We start from the raw sequence: 17,098 nt of genomic DNA, 5'->3' as shown, positions 1-17,098 counted from the left end.
CTGGCATCTTCCCCTTTCCTTTCCCATCCTGAAGAAGGATCTCAGTGCAAAATGTTGACTTCATTCATTTCCTTAGATGCTGCCAGACCCACTGAACTCCTTCAGTATTTTATGTGTGCTGCTCTGGAGTTCCAGCATATGTCGAATCTCTTGAGTTTGTTAGCAAGGCTAATTGTTTGCTCAGTTGACTACTGCTAAAGTTAAATCAGGCTCCCGCCTTGCCATCGAAATCTGACTTAAGTATTATGAAGTGTTTGGTTCATGACACACCACATGACCCATAAATAGTTGCACTCTAGAGAAAAGTTCTTTGATATAACATTTTCATCTCTGCTGTCACATTATCCCCATTTTGGGAAATTAAAATACATTATATACCCTCTCAATAATTGGTACAGTAACCAGGTATGTGTTCTAATTTTGGAAAACAAAGAATTTATGAATTTCCTCAGAATGATTTTCCTAGACATCAACCTTTTCTCATGACATTTACTACTCTACAACTAGATGAAAGCTTGACTATATCCCAGTAATTTCTATTCTTTCAAACATGGCAAGTTTCCTGTTGTTCTCGTCACCAGAGATGAGATTTTTTTCTTGACTTACGCCCTGTCAATTTGCTCATATGGAAACAACCTGTGTATGCCAATTCCAACCACCAAAAATGCAATTCTGTATTGTTCCTATTTTTAAAATACGCAAAAAAAATTACATGTCCACTTAAATCAAAATTGTCTTCAGGGTTTGTGGGATTTCCTGTTATGCATTTCTCTAATATTGTCATTGACCATTAATTCCCCATTTGCTCCTAATTCTCTTTGATGATGGCACACCTGGTTTCCGTCAAGACCTGCAGCATAAGAACCTTGGCGTTACAACCACTAGTTTCCAGATCGTTGGTTTTGCCTGTGTGGTAATTAACGTTTCCCGGCCACTTAGGACTGTGTGTTCCAAGCTTTGCTCCTGTACCAAGAATTACCTGTGAAACTCAGTCTCTTTGTGTCAAGATCAGTTTTCTAAGTTCTACTTCAGCACCAAGATTTGCCTGCGTAACTCCATCTCTCCGTGCTAAGCGCAGTTTTGTCTGTCATTTCCCTTTCAATGTGCTGTGACAAGATAATTATGCCTGTCTCCTGCCTTCCTGCTCTCCCTCCTGTTTGCTGTTCACATCTGCATCCTAACTAAATCTCTGTGCCTGTGTCCTGCACTTGGGTTCGCCTCATGCATTGCAGCAAACATAGCCCTTTTAAGTCTGTAATAGACTGACTTCTCAACTGATTTGGCCCTTTGTTACCCTGCTGGAGGTATTATTTGATGAACAATAATTGATGGCACCAGAATTGCTATTTGAAGTTGCTAATTTTGAGATCTATTCTGTTTAATATAAGGAGTGGCCGCATTTTTTGACATTTTAGCTGTCATCAACTTCATTATCTGGACATATCCAAAAAAGAATGTTCAATGAAGTTGTGTTAAGGTTCTCATACACCACATGCCAAATCACTTCAAGGACCCCCTCATCTTCAACATTAAGCTATTCAAACCTTAATCATTTTTTTTTTATCTGTAATTGGGATGACTTACACAAAATGCTGGAGGAACTCAACAGGTCAGGCAATGTCTATGGAGAGGACTTAAGAGTCAATGTTTTAGGCCGAGGCCCTTCAATGGGATTGGCAGCACAGTGGTGTAGTAAGTGAGTTGCTGTCACTCACACCTGTAGCAACCAATCCAGTGCTGTTTGTGTGGACTTCACATCTTCTCATCGTGACCATATGAGTTTCCTCTGCAAGTTCTTGTTTTCTTTCACATCCCAAAGCCCCGCACAACCTGGGAGGGTAATTAGCCCACTGTATATTGTCTCGGGTGGGTAATTGAGTTGCAGAAGCTAATTAGAGTAGATGGGAATGTGAGGAAAGTAAAACTGGATTAATTGTTAAACCGATTGATGTGAATAGGCATTTGATGGTCAGCATGGACTTGATGGGTCAAAGTCTCGATTTTTGTTATTTTTGTAGCCTCTAATAATGCTAACAGTTGCAAGCTGCATTTCCATTTCAAGAATAGAGAAGCTGGAAAAGAAATCCATAGACCTGCTTTTAGGAAGATGGACATTATGTGGGTTTAGATTTGGGAATCATCATAGATTTTCTAACATGGGAAATAATTTAATCAAAGTTATGTGCAAAGACAATTTCCAATTGCTAAAAAAAAATCAAACCACACAACAATCAAGATCTCATTGTCTATTCTGCTGGTTTTAAGTTTGCAGTTTTCTTTCCATGAACCAGTAAGCAGAAGCTTCACCAAGGAGTTGAAAGGTCACTGAAAAACAAAGAGACCTGCAGATGGTGGAGATCAGATGTAAAAACAGAAAATGCTAGAAGCATTCAGTAGGTCAGGCAACATTTCTCAAAAGATGAGGAAAGTTAATGTTCCAGGTCCAAGACCCTTTGTTAACTCTGTTCTTCTTTTCACCAAATGATGAGAAATTGTTCAAGAATGACTTTTGTACCTCCAGAGGCAAGACTAGACATTGGATCAATGGAAAAGTAAACCTGAGAGGTAGTAATGGGGAACAAAAATTGGTAGATTGATATTTAGCAAAAATGAGTAAATATGTATTTTATGTCCATCTTCACTGTGAAAGATACCAGCAGCATGTCAACAACTGGAGAATGTCAGGGGGAAGAAGTGAGAGTAGTTACTATTACTAAGGAGAAAGTGCGTAAGAAGCTGAGAAGTCTGAAGATAGATATTGTAAGTCACCTGAAATAGATGGACTGCACCCCATGGTTTTAAAAGAGGTAGTTGAAGAGATTGCGCAGGCATTAGTAGTGAACTTTCAAGAGTACTGGAGAATTGCAAATGTCACTCCACTCTTTAAAAGTGAGGGGGACAAAGTACAGGAAATTATAGGCCAGTTAGCCTGAATTCAGTGGTTGAAAAGATGTTCGAGATCATTTTTAAGGGTTTGGGGTACTTGCTGGCACATGATGAAATAGGCTGAAGTCAGCATGGTTTCCTTAACGGGAAACCTTGCCTGACAAATCTTTTGGACTTCTCTGATGAAATAATGGGCAGGATAGACAAAGGAGAGTCAGCGGATATCATTTACTTGGATGTTCAGAAGGCCTTTGATATAGTGCCGCACATGAGGCTACTAATCAAGATTGGAGCCCATGGTACAACAGCAAAGATACTAGCATAAACAGAAGATTGACTGACTGGCAGAAGGCAAAGAGTGAGAATAAAGGAGGCCTTTTCCTGATGTAAGCTTTGCCTTGATTCTAATCAAAGCTCACGGATGTATCTGAAAACCAAGAAGAACATCAGAAATGTTTTTTCATTTTTTAAATATTTAATTGTTGTTAATTAATGGATTCATCACAGGATTGAAACATCCGGTACCGAAGAGTGGACAGTTGATAGATCTAAACCTATGCTACTTATTTAAAATGTAAGGGGCATTTGCATACATCAATCTCACTAACAACATTTTAATTACATTCCACATGCTTACAGGGGCTCATGTTTGTTTTTAATTTTGCTTCCGTCTCATATTTGCATTTTTATTACTCATGTATCAAGATCCTAAATACTAAGGTTATATGCAAGAGAAAATCTGCAGATGGTTTTGTATCTTGACAAGAGAATTTATCAAAAGTTCCAGTCTGATCTTTAACCATTCACTTGACTCCAGGTTAATTATCTGAAATTTCAGCCTGCTTTGGCAAGTGGTTAATGATGTCCAGTTTGGGTTGGTCAAACTCTTCAGAAAATGTTAATAGCCTCTCATCAAGGATTGCATGATCTAATACATTAAGTATTTCTTTCCAAATATCAAAAAGGATATTAGACAATAGTCATGATTACCAACCTTAGAATCAGCATTAGATGATATAGTGCTAATCAGTTTAGATTTGTCAAGCTAAGCTATCATTAACTATAAACAAGTTTACCATAGATGCAATAGTGTGATTATTTAGGGTTAGGTTCCTTGGGTAATTCCAATGTAACACTGTATGTTAATAACATTTAAGTGCCAAAATGTTGAATCAAGTTCATATGCGTGTAGTTGAACTGTTTGCCTGACCTTTCTGGAATAAGTACATTAGCTTTCTAAAGTATCAAGGACAATATTCCATCTGCGGAGGATAATTTCACCTTTTGCATCCGTAGCTGAATATAAACATAATGGTTTATTACTCAGCCCTTTTATCCCAGGAAAAATTCTAAATAACTCACTTATATCGATGTATGCCTGACTTCTTTGCAATGTCTTCTTTGCTTTGAAAACTGTGGGTTATTTGCTAAAGTGATCATGGTTAAATTAGAACATGGCTTATTATCGCTGACATATATCATGAAATTAGGATTATCCACTAGTTTACTAGTGTTTAATACATTTTTTTAATCGGCACTTTAGATAATGAAGAAATAATGCTACAGAAAGGACATTATGTGCATAGAAGAGAGAGAAGAGTTTAATTACCTCAGATACCTCACCAGTAAATTATAATTTCATTAATTTAAAAACACTGAAGTTGACCGCATTTTTGCACTAGTTAAGTATTCACTTCTAATTCAAAATTTCAGAATGGATTAAAAGGCTTTGAGCAAGTGGCCTCGGTTGACATTTAATAACAGTGCCAGTATGTGCTGCATTCACTGAAGTGTGGATTTTTGGATGAAATGATGAATAAAGTGTCAATTGACACCTCAAGAAGATAATAAATATTTTTTAATAAAGATAAACTTGTCAATTTCCTCACATTGTGCTCAGTTGAGAACCATTGTGGAATGCTTTAAGGTCAGAAAAAATTCTATATTGATGCAAGTTTCTTTTCAAGATGTATTGATTGCTGAATAATATAATATCAAGGAATAAGACCAAGATAAATTGAGAAGATAAATTATGAAGTAGTGTTCAGACAATTTCAAAATGGGTTTTAAGCTAATTCCAATTATTCTAAAAAGGTGGATGGAAGTTTGGAGTGTTGTAGCTTCATGATCCTGGAATGGAAAGAATCAGAACAGGAGACTATAATGAACCTTCATTCCAATAGAGTGAAGCTGCAGAATGGAAGAGCATAAAGCTATTATAGTTGTTCAGACAGAAACTGAAACATAATCTTACCATTCTAGTAATTGTGGTAAAATTTCTAAACTTGGTACTATTAGAAAACTGAATTAAAATTCACGTGTGAAGAATTATTTTGGGTTATCTACTATTTTAAATCAAGTCTAGTGAAGCATCAAGTCAGTAAATCTAAATGGAGTTCTGACAAAACAGATTTTATAATTTAAGGAAGTGAATGTGAAAAGGATGTTGACTTTAATAATTACTCACTATAATTGTGTAGGAAAAAGCCACCAGAGATGTTCCAGCAACATATTTTGCATAAAAATATTTATGCAAAGCACCTGATGCCTACTCATACTTAAAAGGACACACGCATATTTGCCAAGTCCAGATTATGCCACTTCATTGAAATCATGGTTTATTTGAGTTATTTAATTTTTTGTGTTGTATTGAAAATTTTGACAATTATTAAGAATTGTTGAAGTTACTTCTATCAAATCTACTAAATCCTATATGTCACCTTGGTTTATTGTCTTTGTTTCGGATTAGATCAGTCAGATATCTTGCATCTTGATGCAAATGTCAATACATCATGGATACAAGGAGACGATTTAACACTCACCTGTGAAGTCAGAAAATACTACGAAAAGGAGGTTTCATGGTATTACCAGTCATTTGAGAATTCCTCAGAGGTTCAACTGAATTGTTTCACCCAAAGGATTGAAGGAACCTACTCCATTTCACTGGTTCTCAATATCAGAAACGTGACAACAAGCAACAGTGGAATTTACAAGTGCAAAGCGATAGATAGAGCTTGTGGGAACAAGTGCGAGAGGAGTACCAATGTTTACATAGAAAGTAAGTTACTCACAATAGAACTTAAATTGTATATGTGTTGAATTTATTTTAAATTTAGACTCTTTCAACAATCCACCAATTACCACTTTTGGAGGCTTTGTCATACCAGCACTAAGGGTGTCCAGTTTGAACATTTGTGGGTCTTATGTTAGTTGACATCAGCTTAGTAACAAGTGGAAATTGCATCATTTCTGTCAGTGTCTGTGGTTAAGGTCAAAAGATAAAGGCGACTGTTTCCTACAGACAGTTCAGAAGCTCCCGTTGGAAGTCTAAGTATGATGGTCAGATGTGGATAAACTGAGCTTTGAATAGTTTATAATTGATCAGGTCTGAACTTTACCTTCCAAGTTTAGGTGGTTGGTTCTGTGTCAAAAAAGTAAAACCCAAAATATCTGACAAAAGACCCTAATCCACCTGAAACCTGCACACTTTTGGTCTTCAGGTGAATGAGGTGAGATAAGAAATGCATGGCGACTGAAGTAAGGAGAGTCAAGGTGGTCACTTCAAATATTATAATAAAACCACCTGCCTTAACTTTTGCAATCTAATTTTAAGTGTAGGCTTAGTAGGCCTTAGGAATCCCATCAGCTAACAGAAGGTGATGGGGGGGGGGGGGGAGGGTTGAGCTCTGAGTTAATGCTACTTACAGTCCAAGAGAGCATATCAGTAAATACCTGTGCAATATGTCTGACACATTCTTTGTTTCCCCCAAATAGCAGAACCTGCTGAGCACAATCTATTGCCCACAGTGTACATATGTTCTCCCTCTCTCTCTCTCTCTCTCACACACACACACACACACACACAAACTACATCCCCAACATAGGGATAGGGGAAGGGGGAGAGCATAACGCTGGAAGAACTCAGCAGGTCAGGCAGCATCTGTGAGAAAAGAGTAACGGTTGCCACACACTTCAACTCTGCCTCTCATTCCCATCTAGATATGTCCATACATAGCCTCCCCTACTGCCATGATGAGGCCAAACTCAGGTTGGAAAAGCAACACCTCATCTACCTTCTGGGTAGCCTCCAGCCTGGTGATATGAACATTGAATTCTCCAATTTCCGGTAATTCGCTCCCCCTCCCCCTTCCCCTATCCCAGGTCCCTCTCTGCCTCTCTCCCCTTTCAACTTTCTGCTTCTTTATCTCTACAGTTCTTTCATGCTTATCCCCTCCCCCTCCCCCTCCCTCCTTTATCTTTCCTCTGATTGGTTTTCCACCTGCACCTCTAGGCCCTACCCCTTCCCCTATCTCTATTACTGCGCTTTGGTCCTCTCTTTCCCCCCCCCCCCCCCCCCATTCCTGATGAAGGGTCTTGGCCTGAAACTTTGGCTACTCTTTTCTCACGGATGCTGCCTGACCTGCTGAGTTCTTCCAGCGTTGTGTATGTATTCTTTCAGCTATCTTTAGAAATGGTTTCTCTGGATTAAGCTCCTCATTCAGTAGCAGATTTGAAACTGACCAATTCTACAAAGATTACATCAATTTAACCCTAATGCACAGTGCAGATGATAACCTGATTTGGGGAAATAAACATGACTTCCTTACACAACCTGGCCTGTGTGTGCTTCCAAGGCCATACCAGTATGGTCAGCTCTTGCTCACTGATGTCATTCCACTGTGTCAGGCTCCAGGAGGCCAGACGGGAAATAATTGTCAGAAACACCGACCTCCCAAGAGTAAATAAAGTGAAATATACTCAGTTTCTCAGAATATGTTTTCATAAGATGACCACACTTGTTTAGATGCATATTTTTTCAAAGGTTCAGCCTGCTCTGGGTAGATTTGTATGCTGGAATTCCAACTACATCAATTTTAAACCAAAAGGTTAGCTTACACAGTTGCCAGCATTTGAAGGGAGGAAGCATTCAGTACTGAGGAATTCCTGTTAGTCGTATCACAAAATATTTGAGCTCCCATAACGTGGGAATCTTTTTTTAAAGGGTTGTGTAGTAGACCTTTGAACAAAAGTCAATTTTTAAAATCTCTGAATGATAATGTAAGGCTCTTCAAAAGATGATTCACTGGTTTCATAAAATGATGATGTCATCTGGTTCTGACATTCTTAAGCAAACAATGTGTTCTCTTGGTCCTTTCAGCAAATCATTACTGCACTTTTCATAACTGAACCATTGAACCAGCAAACATTTATGATAATTATTAAGTAGCACTCTGAAAATGTACCTGTTTTAAGAGGAGAAATTTCCATTTCATCCTAGGATAGAGTGTTATTTTTAAATTAAGTTATTTCTAACTGCTTACCTCATTGTATGGTTAGAACTCCAACAAGGTATTGTATAATCCAATAACTAATATTAAATTTTCCATTTGTCTTGTTTCTTTTTCCAGAGCACACCAATTCTCCTAATATTTCAGGTCTGAGTACAGTGAGGGATTGTTACATAGATAACTGTGGCCAGAAAATTACCATGCAATTGTAATAAATCATTTTAAAGAGATTTCCCAATAGCCAGACTGTAAATACAAAGTGATAACCACACAAGAATTTATCCCCAAGCAATTCTCTTGCTGAAGAAAGGGACTTGCTTCGGGACTTTAATGTCCAGTATTTTGAGGAAGCGTGCTCACTCAAGCTAGATGTGGGACTGTAATAGTGAAAGCCCACTCAGCAAGATGATGCAAAATATGCAGCCAACATTAAACCTGCCCCTTGATCAAGATGCCTGGAGGATCATTGCCACTCATCACTCCTCACTCTTACTACCCACTCCTCACTCTTCTTATCTGTTCCATACGTCAGTCTTCCTGGGAGAAGGTAAAAAAAAAACTGTGGTGAGGTGGTGGGGGTGGAGGGGGGAGCAAGTAAAATAGCCACGAAGGAGTTAGAGTTCTCTACCACTGCCTCAGGCAATCAAAACCAATAAAAGCAATGATATGGTAGTCAATGTCATTGGATGAGAAAAAGAAGAGAATTAGAATATAGAACAGTCCCTTTGGCCTACAATCTCTGTCCCAACCATAATGTCAATTTAAGCTAATCTCTCAGTCTGCATGTGTTTTGTATCCTTCCATTCTATAGATAAAGTACAAATTGTGAAAGCAAAGAAGGTCTTTACCCTTTCTCTGTTGCATTCCAGCTAAAACTGCCCCAACTGTGCAGAAAAACTTGACAAATATGGAGGTCAACAGCAGCAGTACTGTGATCCTAAACTGTGATGTCACAGGACGGCCCTTCCCTGTCATCACCTGGTACAAAAATGAGAGGCAGGTTCTTCCAGCTTCAGGTATGTTAAGTGAAATTTATTTACTTTCTATGTTTGTGTGCTAAGTAGTAAATGAATAATTTGTTAGTTGATCTGACAAGCAGTGTTCCTTCATAATCCTTTGAAAAATAGTTGAATATCATCTGGTAGTCTTTAATCCTTCATCTGGTATTTTTAATTTGGAAGAAATTTAAGACCCAAAGTATCAAAATGAGATTTCAAAGCTCTATTGATTTGTACACTTCTTTACATTGCTAAAAAATTGTTAGCAGTTCACAATCTTTTATCATCTCCAGCTTTTAAACATCTGTTAGTGGTATTTAAAGCATGTAGGGCAGCTGTCACGGGATTAACTGCCCTTTCACATGTGGAATATGTAGACAGCCTTTCTCAGAAACTCTTTTAAGGCATCACAGTTCAAAAAGTTGCCTTACTGGTGATGGTTTATATTCCAAAGTCATATTCTCCATGAACTTTGACCAGCATTCTCAAAGTGTTACATAATGATAGTCATTGCACTTAACAGAGTGTAAAAAGTATTGAAAAGTTTTAACAAGGAAAACATGCAAATATAACTATAAGACTATAAGACATAGGAGCAGAATTAGGCCATTCTGCTCCGCCATTCCATCATGGCTGATTCTGGGTCCCACTGAACCCCATACACCTACCTTCTTGCCATGTCCTTTGTATGCCTTGACCAATCAGGAAAACTATAAACTTCCACTTTAAATATACACGCAGACTTGGTCTCCACCGCAGTCTGTGGCAGAGCATTCCAAAGATTTACTACTCTCTAGCTAAAAAAATCCTCCCCACCTCTGTTATAAAAGGTTGCCCCTCAGTTTTGAGGTTGTTCCCTCTAGTTCTGGATATCCCCACCAAAGGAAACATCCTCTCCGCATCCACCTTAACTAGACATTTCAACATTCGGTAGGTTTCAATGATGATCCAACGCGATCCCACCCCACCCCCCCAACGCATTCTTCTAAATTCCAGTGAGTACAGGTCCAAAGCTGCCAAACACTCCTCGTGTATTAACCCCTACACTTCCAGATCATCCTCATGAACCACCTCTGGACGTTCTCCTTTCTGACAATACAGCCTTTCTGAGATATGGGACCCAAAACTGTTGACAGTACACCAAGTGCAGCCTGACTAGTGTCTTATAAAGCCTCAGCATTCTCCCTTTGTTTTTATATTCTGTTCCCTTGAAATAAATGCCAACATTGCATTTGCCTTCTTTAAGACAGACTCAACCTGCAAATTAACTTTCTGGAAGGCTTGCATGAGGTCTCCTAAGACCTCTGATCTTTGAACTCTCTCCCCATTTAGATAATAGTCTGCACTGTTGTTCCTTTTACCAAACTGCATTATTATAATCACTGAATTTTATCAATGTCTTTTGCCCATTCTTCCAATTTGTCTAAGTCCTGCTGCAATTGCTATTATAGATAGCAACAATTAGTAAAGATAATTTTTACATAATTTTGATTTCTCTTTGAACATGAAGTATCATAAAAAGTCTGTGAAATTGTTCTATCTTTTTGTGAATCCATTTAATTTATTTCTTATCAATATAAATTAAGCTCCACAGTAGATATTTTTATGTAACTTTGTCTCATCTTCAACCTTTGGTTCATATAAGCAATAAGATCCAGATAGAGAATTGAAGAGTTTTACTGTAAATAACCACATTGCAATTATGTTTGCGGATCAATGCTCAAAAAACTTCTGACGCTCTGGATCTTTTTAGTGATTTCAAGTATCCTGGCCGTGAGCATCTTATTTTCACTGTACATGTCCAGTCCTTGTACAATTCCATCTCCTACCAGGAAGGCCTCAATATTCTCTGTCTCTTTCTGGACACCAGACCCAACCAGTTCCCCTCCACCACCACTCTACACCGTCTTGCGGACCTCGTCCTCGTTCTTAAACATTTGTCCTTTAGCTCCTCCCACTTCCTTCAAACAAAATGTGTAGCCACGGAACAACTACATGGAACAGTCTATGTTCCAAGCCTACACTGGTAGCACTCCCCCACTTTTCCTACCCTACATTGACACCGCATTGGTGCTGATTCCTGCACCCATGCTGAATTCATCAACTTCATCAACTTTGCCTCCAACTCCCACCCTACCCACAAATTTACCTGGTCCATTTCTGACACCTCACTCCCCTTTTCAATCTCTCTGTCTCTATCTCTGGAGACAGCTTATCTACAGATGTCTATTATAAAACCATTGACCCTCATGACTACCTCTTCCCACCCTGTTACTTGTAAAAATGCCATCCCCTTCTCTCAATTCTGCAGTCTCTACCGCATCTGCTCTCAGGATGCGGCTTTTCATTCCAGTATGAAGGAGATATCGTCCTCCTTCAAAGAAAGAGGCTTCCCTTCCTCCACCATCAAAGCTGCCCTCAACCACTTCTCTTCCATTTTGTGCATGTCAGCCCTCACCACATTCTCCTATCGCCCCCGGAGGGATAGGGTTCCTCTTGTCCACACCTACCACCCCACCAGCCCCAATCTCCAGCACATGGTTCTCTGTAACTTTCACCTTCTCCAATGGGATCCGACCACCAAACACATCTTTCCCTTCCCAACACTTTTTGCTTTCTACAGAAATTTCTCCCAATGAAGCCTCCTTGTCTATTCATCCCTCCCCACTAATCTCCCTCCTGGCACTTACCTTTGCAAGCAGAATAAGTGCTACTCCTGCCCCTACGCCTCCTCCCTCACTATCATTCAGGAACCCAAACTGTCGCTTCCAGGTGAAGCAAAACTTCACCTGTGTGTCTGTTTGGTGCTCTCAGTGTGGCCTGCTATAAATCGGTGAGGCCTGGCATAGATTGGGAAACCGCTTTGCTGAGCACCTATGCTCCATCCACCAGAAAATGAAGGATTTCACGGTGGCCCATTTTAATTCCACTTCCCACTCCAATTCCGACATGTCAATCCATGCCCTCCTCTACTGTTGTGATGAGGCCACACTCAGGTTGGAGGATCAACACCTTATATTCTGTCTGGGTAGCCTCCAACCTGATGGCATGAACATTGATTTCTCAAACTTCCAGTAATGGCCACCACCACCCACCCTTCACCATTCCCCATCCCCTTTTCCCTCACTCACCCTATTGCCTTGCCTGCCCATTGCCTGTCTCTGGTGCTCCTCCCCTTTTCTTTCTTCCATGGCCTCCTGTCATTCTCATCAGACTCCCATTTCCCCAACCCTTCATCTCTTTGACCAGTCAACTTCCCAGCACCCCTCCACTCCCCCCAAGTTTTACCCACTCCTCCCCCCACCTTCTAACACTGAGTCCTTATCTTTTTTCTCCACTTCTAATGAAGGATCTTGGCCTGAAACACCGAACATACTCTTTTTCCATGGTTGCTGCCTGGCCTGCTGAATTCCTCCAGCGCTTTGTGTGTGTTGCTTGGATTTCCAGCATCTGCAGATTTTCTCTTGTTTGCTCAAAAAAAGACACCATTTGCTTTCCAAATAAATTGTACGAAGGACATAAAGGCCACATTGTGCAGATTTTTTAGTCTTTCTATTTAATATGTGGCTTAGAAATTTTTTTATATAAATATAGTGACTAGTAATGATGCAATTGCCTTAAAAGAAATTGAATTAGAGCAGCATAATGTCTCAGAAAAAGCAGTGTTGCCGATTCAGTGCTGTCCTGCTAAAGGATTTTGACCTGAAACATCGACCATACTCTTTTCCTTAGATGCTGCCTGGCCTGCTAGGTTCCTCCAGCATTTTATGTGTGTTGCTCAGATTTCCAGCATCTGCAGATTTTCTCTTGTTTGCGGCTGATACCTGGCAACCCAGCTGTGATAATGACCTTTGGTGCTGTCTGTGTGGATTCGAATTCAAGTTTAATATTCATTCAACTATACACATGTATACAGCGAAGCAAAGCATCATTATTCTGGGGCCAAGGTGCAAAGAACTGTACATACAGTCACACACAGCGCACATAGTTACGAGAGCAAACACAGTCGCAAAATAGTATCAGCACAAATCTTTGAGTGCCCTGGCCTGAAGATTGATGGTACATGGGATGTTATACTGGAAGCATGTTTCTGCAAGAACAAGCTGACACAATTACTGGATATTCTTCCAGTAATTGCATAAGTTTCTCCCACATGATTTCTTCCAACTAGTTGAATAGTTAATTAGCTTTTCTAGCTGCCTAGTGTAGGGTGGACATCGGAAGTCAAATTTGAGTTAACAAATATTTAAAAGGGAATAGGTTACAGGGGAAAAAATGGAAAAATGGGACAAAGAACTTGCTCTGAGAACTGGCATGGATTTGATGGCATGAAAATAAAAGTTTTGTCATTGTGTACTGAGTCATCTGAATCATTGCGGTTTCAAGTTCGGTTCCTGGTCTGCACTAGGTTAATTGATTCCAAACAACTTGTTTCAGCAGCCTGGGGTTAAAGAAACAAAAGATCTCTCTGCATTCCTGCACTTTAGGACTGCAATGCAGAGAGTCAGGATGCTTGGAGCCAGAGGGAGCACTAGAATGGGCTGAGAAATCAAGGAATTTATCTTACTAACACCCAAGTACAAGGCTGTACATTAAAAAAAATAACCGGAATCCATGGGCAGTTAAAGCAGGATAAATTACTGGGGAGTTAAGGAATAAAACTGGGTGACGTGAAGGGACGAGGAAGTAAAGTGCTCAATGTCAGGCCTCGATCAAAAGCTGCTACATTTCTAACTTCACCCAGAACAACTATAAAAAGATATTTATCTGAAGGCAATAAAATATTCTCTCTGTCTAGTACCATCAACAGTGAAGAGACACTTGGATTACAGACAACATTGAGGGGTGGAACATTGAAATGACCAATGAAAAATCAAAATACCAGCAGATCTTGGAGATCTGAGAAAAGAACAGAAATTACTACGGCCACAACTGCAGAGTTGGTTGCCATATGCTAAATTAGTGATATTGGACTATCCCTTCACTAGTGCCCTGCCCATTTGTCAGTTCCTCGCTCTGGCAAGGACAGTAAGGAATCTCCCAGATTTTGTGTCAGCAGGTAAATTCCACTGGCAGTGATCTGCATCCTGCCAAGATGTTTTGATAGACCTCAGAACATATATTTTAGACAAAGTTGGATAGATTTTTGCATAGTAGGGGAATTAAGGATTATGGGGAAAAGGCAGGTAGGTGGAGATGAGTCCATGACCAGAACAGCCATGATCTTATTGAATGGTGGAGCAGGCTCAATGGGCCAGATGGCCTACTCCTGCTCCTGGACTGTTGAAGGACAGGATCCAGTGGCTGAATGACACACAGAAAGGGATGGAATTCCTGAATCAGTTTGGATGGATAACAGGACACTTGCCTTTCATTTTAATATTTTACTTTGTAATCCCTTTTATAGTACAGAATCCTGCCCATAGGCAGTGAAGAACAGATACTGCAAACACACTGCACGTGAATTTCTACTTATATTTGCTAATATGTGCACCTTGAGATTTAAGATTTTTCTTGTGGCACACACATAGAAAAATAGTGCTAGGATCATATTAGGTACAAAGTGTGTATATATATAAAAGCAAGTTATTGTCAATTATAAAACAGGCAGCATGGAAACAGATTTTTCCCACCACATCTATGCTGACCATCAAACAACTACCTCACTAATCTCTTAATATTCTCCCCATCAACTCCCCCCACCCTCCATAATACCACTTATCTGCATACTGGATACTGGTTGCAAATCAAAGTTTACCAATGGGCTGACGCGTTTTTGGGACGTGGAAGGAAATCAAAGGACCCAGTGGAAATCCAGGTCACAAGGAGAACATGAAAACTCAATACAGACAGCACTGCAAAACAGAATTGAACCCACGTCATTGGGAGCTGTGAGACAGCGATTCTATTAGCCACACTGCTGTAAGCTACCATGTGGTGTGGCTATAAAATGTTTAGTGTCATTAAATTATTTCTACATTAAATTAAATTCCTCTGACTGGGGATTTCAGGGCTGCAACTGGACTATTTATAATCTATATAAGGTGTTTATGTAGGTAGATATACACTAAGTGGTCACTTTAGCAGGAACATCTATATGTTTGTTAATGCAAATATTTAATCAGCCAATCATGTGGCAACAACTCAATGCATAAAAGCATTCAGACATGGTGAAGATGTTCAGTTGTTGTTCAGGCCAAACATCAGGAAGGGGAAGAAATGTGATCTAAGTGACTGACCGTGGAATGATTGTTGGTGCCAGACGTTGTATGGGTATCTCAGAAACTGCTTGCTGATCTCCTGAGATGTTTATGCATAACAGTCTCTAGAACTTATGGAGAACGGTACAAAAAAAATCCAATCAGTGGCAGTTCAGTTGATGAAAGAGCCTTGCTAATTGTAGAGGTGAGAGGAGAATGGCCAGATTGATTCAATCTGACAGGAATGCGACAGTAATTTAACCATGTGTTACAACATAAACTCTGCGGATGCTGGAAATCCAGACTAACACATACACAATGCTTGAGGAACTCAGCAAGTCAGGCAGCATCTATGGAAATGAACAAACAGTTGACATTTGGACCAAGACCTTTCATCAGGACTGAAAGAAAAGGGGGAAGATGCCAGAATAAGAAGGTGTGGGAGGTAAAGGAGATCAAGTTGGAAGATGCAGGTGAAGCCAGGTGGGTGGGGAGTAGGGGGGCATGAAGTAAGAAGCCGGGAGGTGATAGGTGGTAAAGGTAAAGGGTTGGAGAAGAAGAAATCTGATAGGAGAGGAGGATGGACCATGCGAGAAAGGGAAGGAGGAGGGGCACCGGGGCAGATGATAGGCAGGTGAGGAGGAGTTAAGTGGGCAGAGTGGGGAATTAAAGAAGAGGGAACAGAGGGGAAAAGAATTTTTGTGAAGTTACTGGAAGTCAGAGAAACAACATTCATACCATTGGGTTGGAGGCTGCCTGGATGCAATATGAGGTGTTGCTCCTCCAACCTGAAAGTGGCCCCATCATGGCAGAAGATGAGGCCATGGAACGATATATCGGAATGGGAATGGAGATTGTGTTAAAATGATTGGCCACCAGCAAATCCTGCTTGTTGCAGATCGAGCAGATGTACTCAACTACAGTGACACATTAAAGTGCATCTCAAAGCCACAACATGTTGAACCTTGAAGTGGATTGGCTACAGTACCAGAAGATTGCAACCATACACAGCTGCCACTCTATTAGGTACTGGAGGAACTTAATAATGTGGCCACTGAATGTAATTGGTGTTTTACACTGATAATTCTCATCAGTTTGTGCAATTGTTTTTTCAAATTAGGTTTAAACTCTTCTGTGGAATTGGAATAGTAAGACCATAGACAATACGAGCACAATTAAGCCTTTCAGCCTTTCGAGTATTCTCTCCAATTCCATCACAGCTAATTTATTATTCCTTTCAACTCCTTTCTCTTGCCTTCTCCCCATAGTCTTTGACACCCTGAAGCAAATGTTGTAGAGGTACAGTTCGGTAGGCACACTTGCTTCACCACTGCTCATTTCTGAACCTAGAAAGTGGGAGTTCATGTGACGTGAGTGACTTCTCCTTTCCAGTGTTGATTGCTCTCTAGAAATTTCCTTTCCCTCACTTTGAGATGACTTGTTCTAAATGAGAAATTAAGTAATAATAACCTGGGCTTTTTCTAACTTGTATTATTATCCACTTCTCCCTCTTGCCAATTGCATGCGGAGGAAATGCAGGCACTGGTTGAGAACAAGATCAGAGCTGGCTTTACTGGATTTAACCAACACCACTGTCAAGGTCCAAGTACAAACATTGGCACTTGAACAAAGCAACAGAATGTCTTTCTGCACAAGCAGCTACCATTATCTCAAAAGAGAAGAAGCAGATATCTATAAAGCTTGAAAGCTACAGACTTAAAAAATA

The 17,098-nt window shown here is 40.0% G+C and overlaps 1 protein-coding gene across 1 annotated transcript in view; it reads left to right on the top strand.

Annotated features, from left to right (window-relative positions):
- kdrl (kinase insert domain receptor like) overlaps positions 1–17,098 on the top strand; it is a 193,954-nt gene that overhangs the window by 118,567 nt on the left and 58,289 nt on the right. The window contains exons 13-14 of the mRNA XM_059976939.1: positions 5,636–5,944; positions 9,044–9,190. Of these exons, the coding sequence (XP_059832922.1) occupies positions 5,636–5,944; positions 9,044–9,190 (456 nt within the window). The remainder of the gene's footprint in view (positions 1–5,635; positions 5,945–9,043; positions 9,191–17,098) is intronic.

Source organism: Hypanus sabinus, chromosome 8 (genome assembly GCF_030144855.1).
Source record: "Hypanus sabinus isolate sHypSab1 chromosome 8, sHypSab1.hap1, whole genome shotgun sequence".
NCBI classification, from domain to species: domain Eukaryota; kingdom Metazoa; phylum Chordata; class Chondrichthyes; order Myliobatiformes; family Dasyatidae; genus Hypanus; species Hypanus sabinus.
This window is presented reverse-complemented; position numbering and strand designations above follow the sequence as displayed.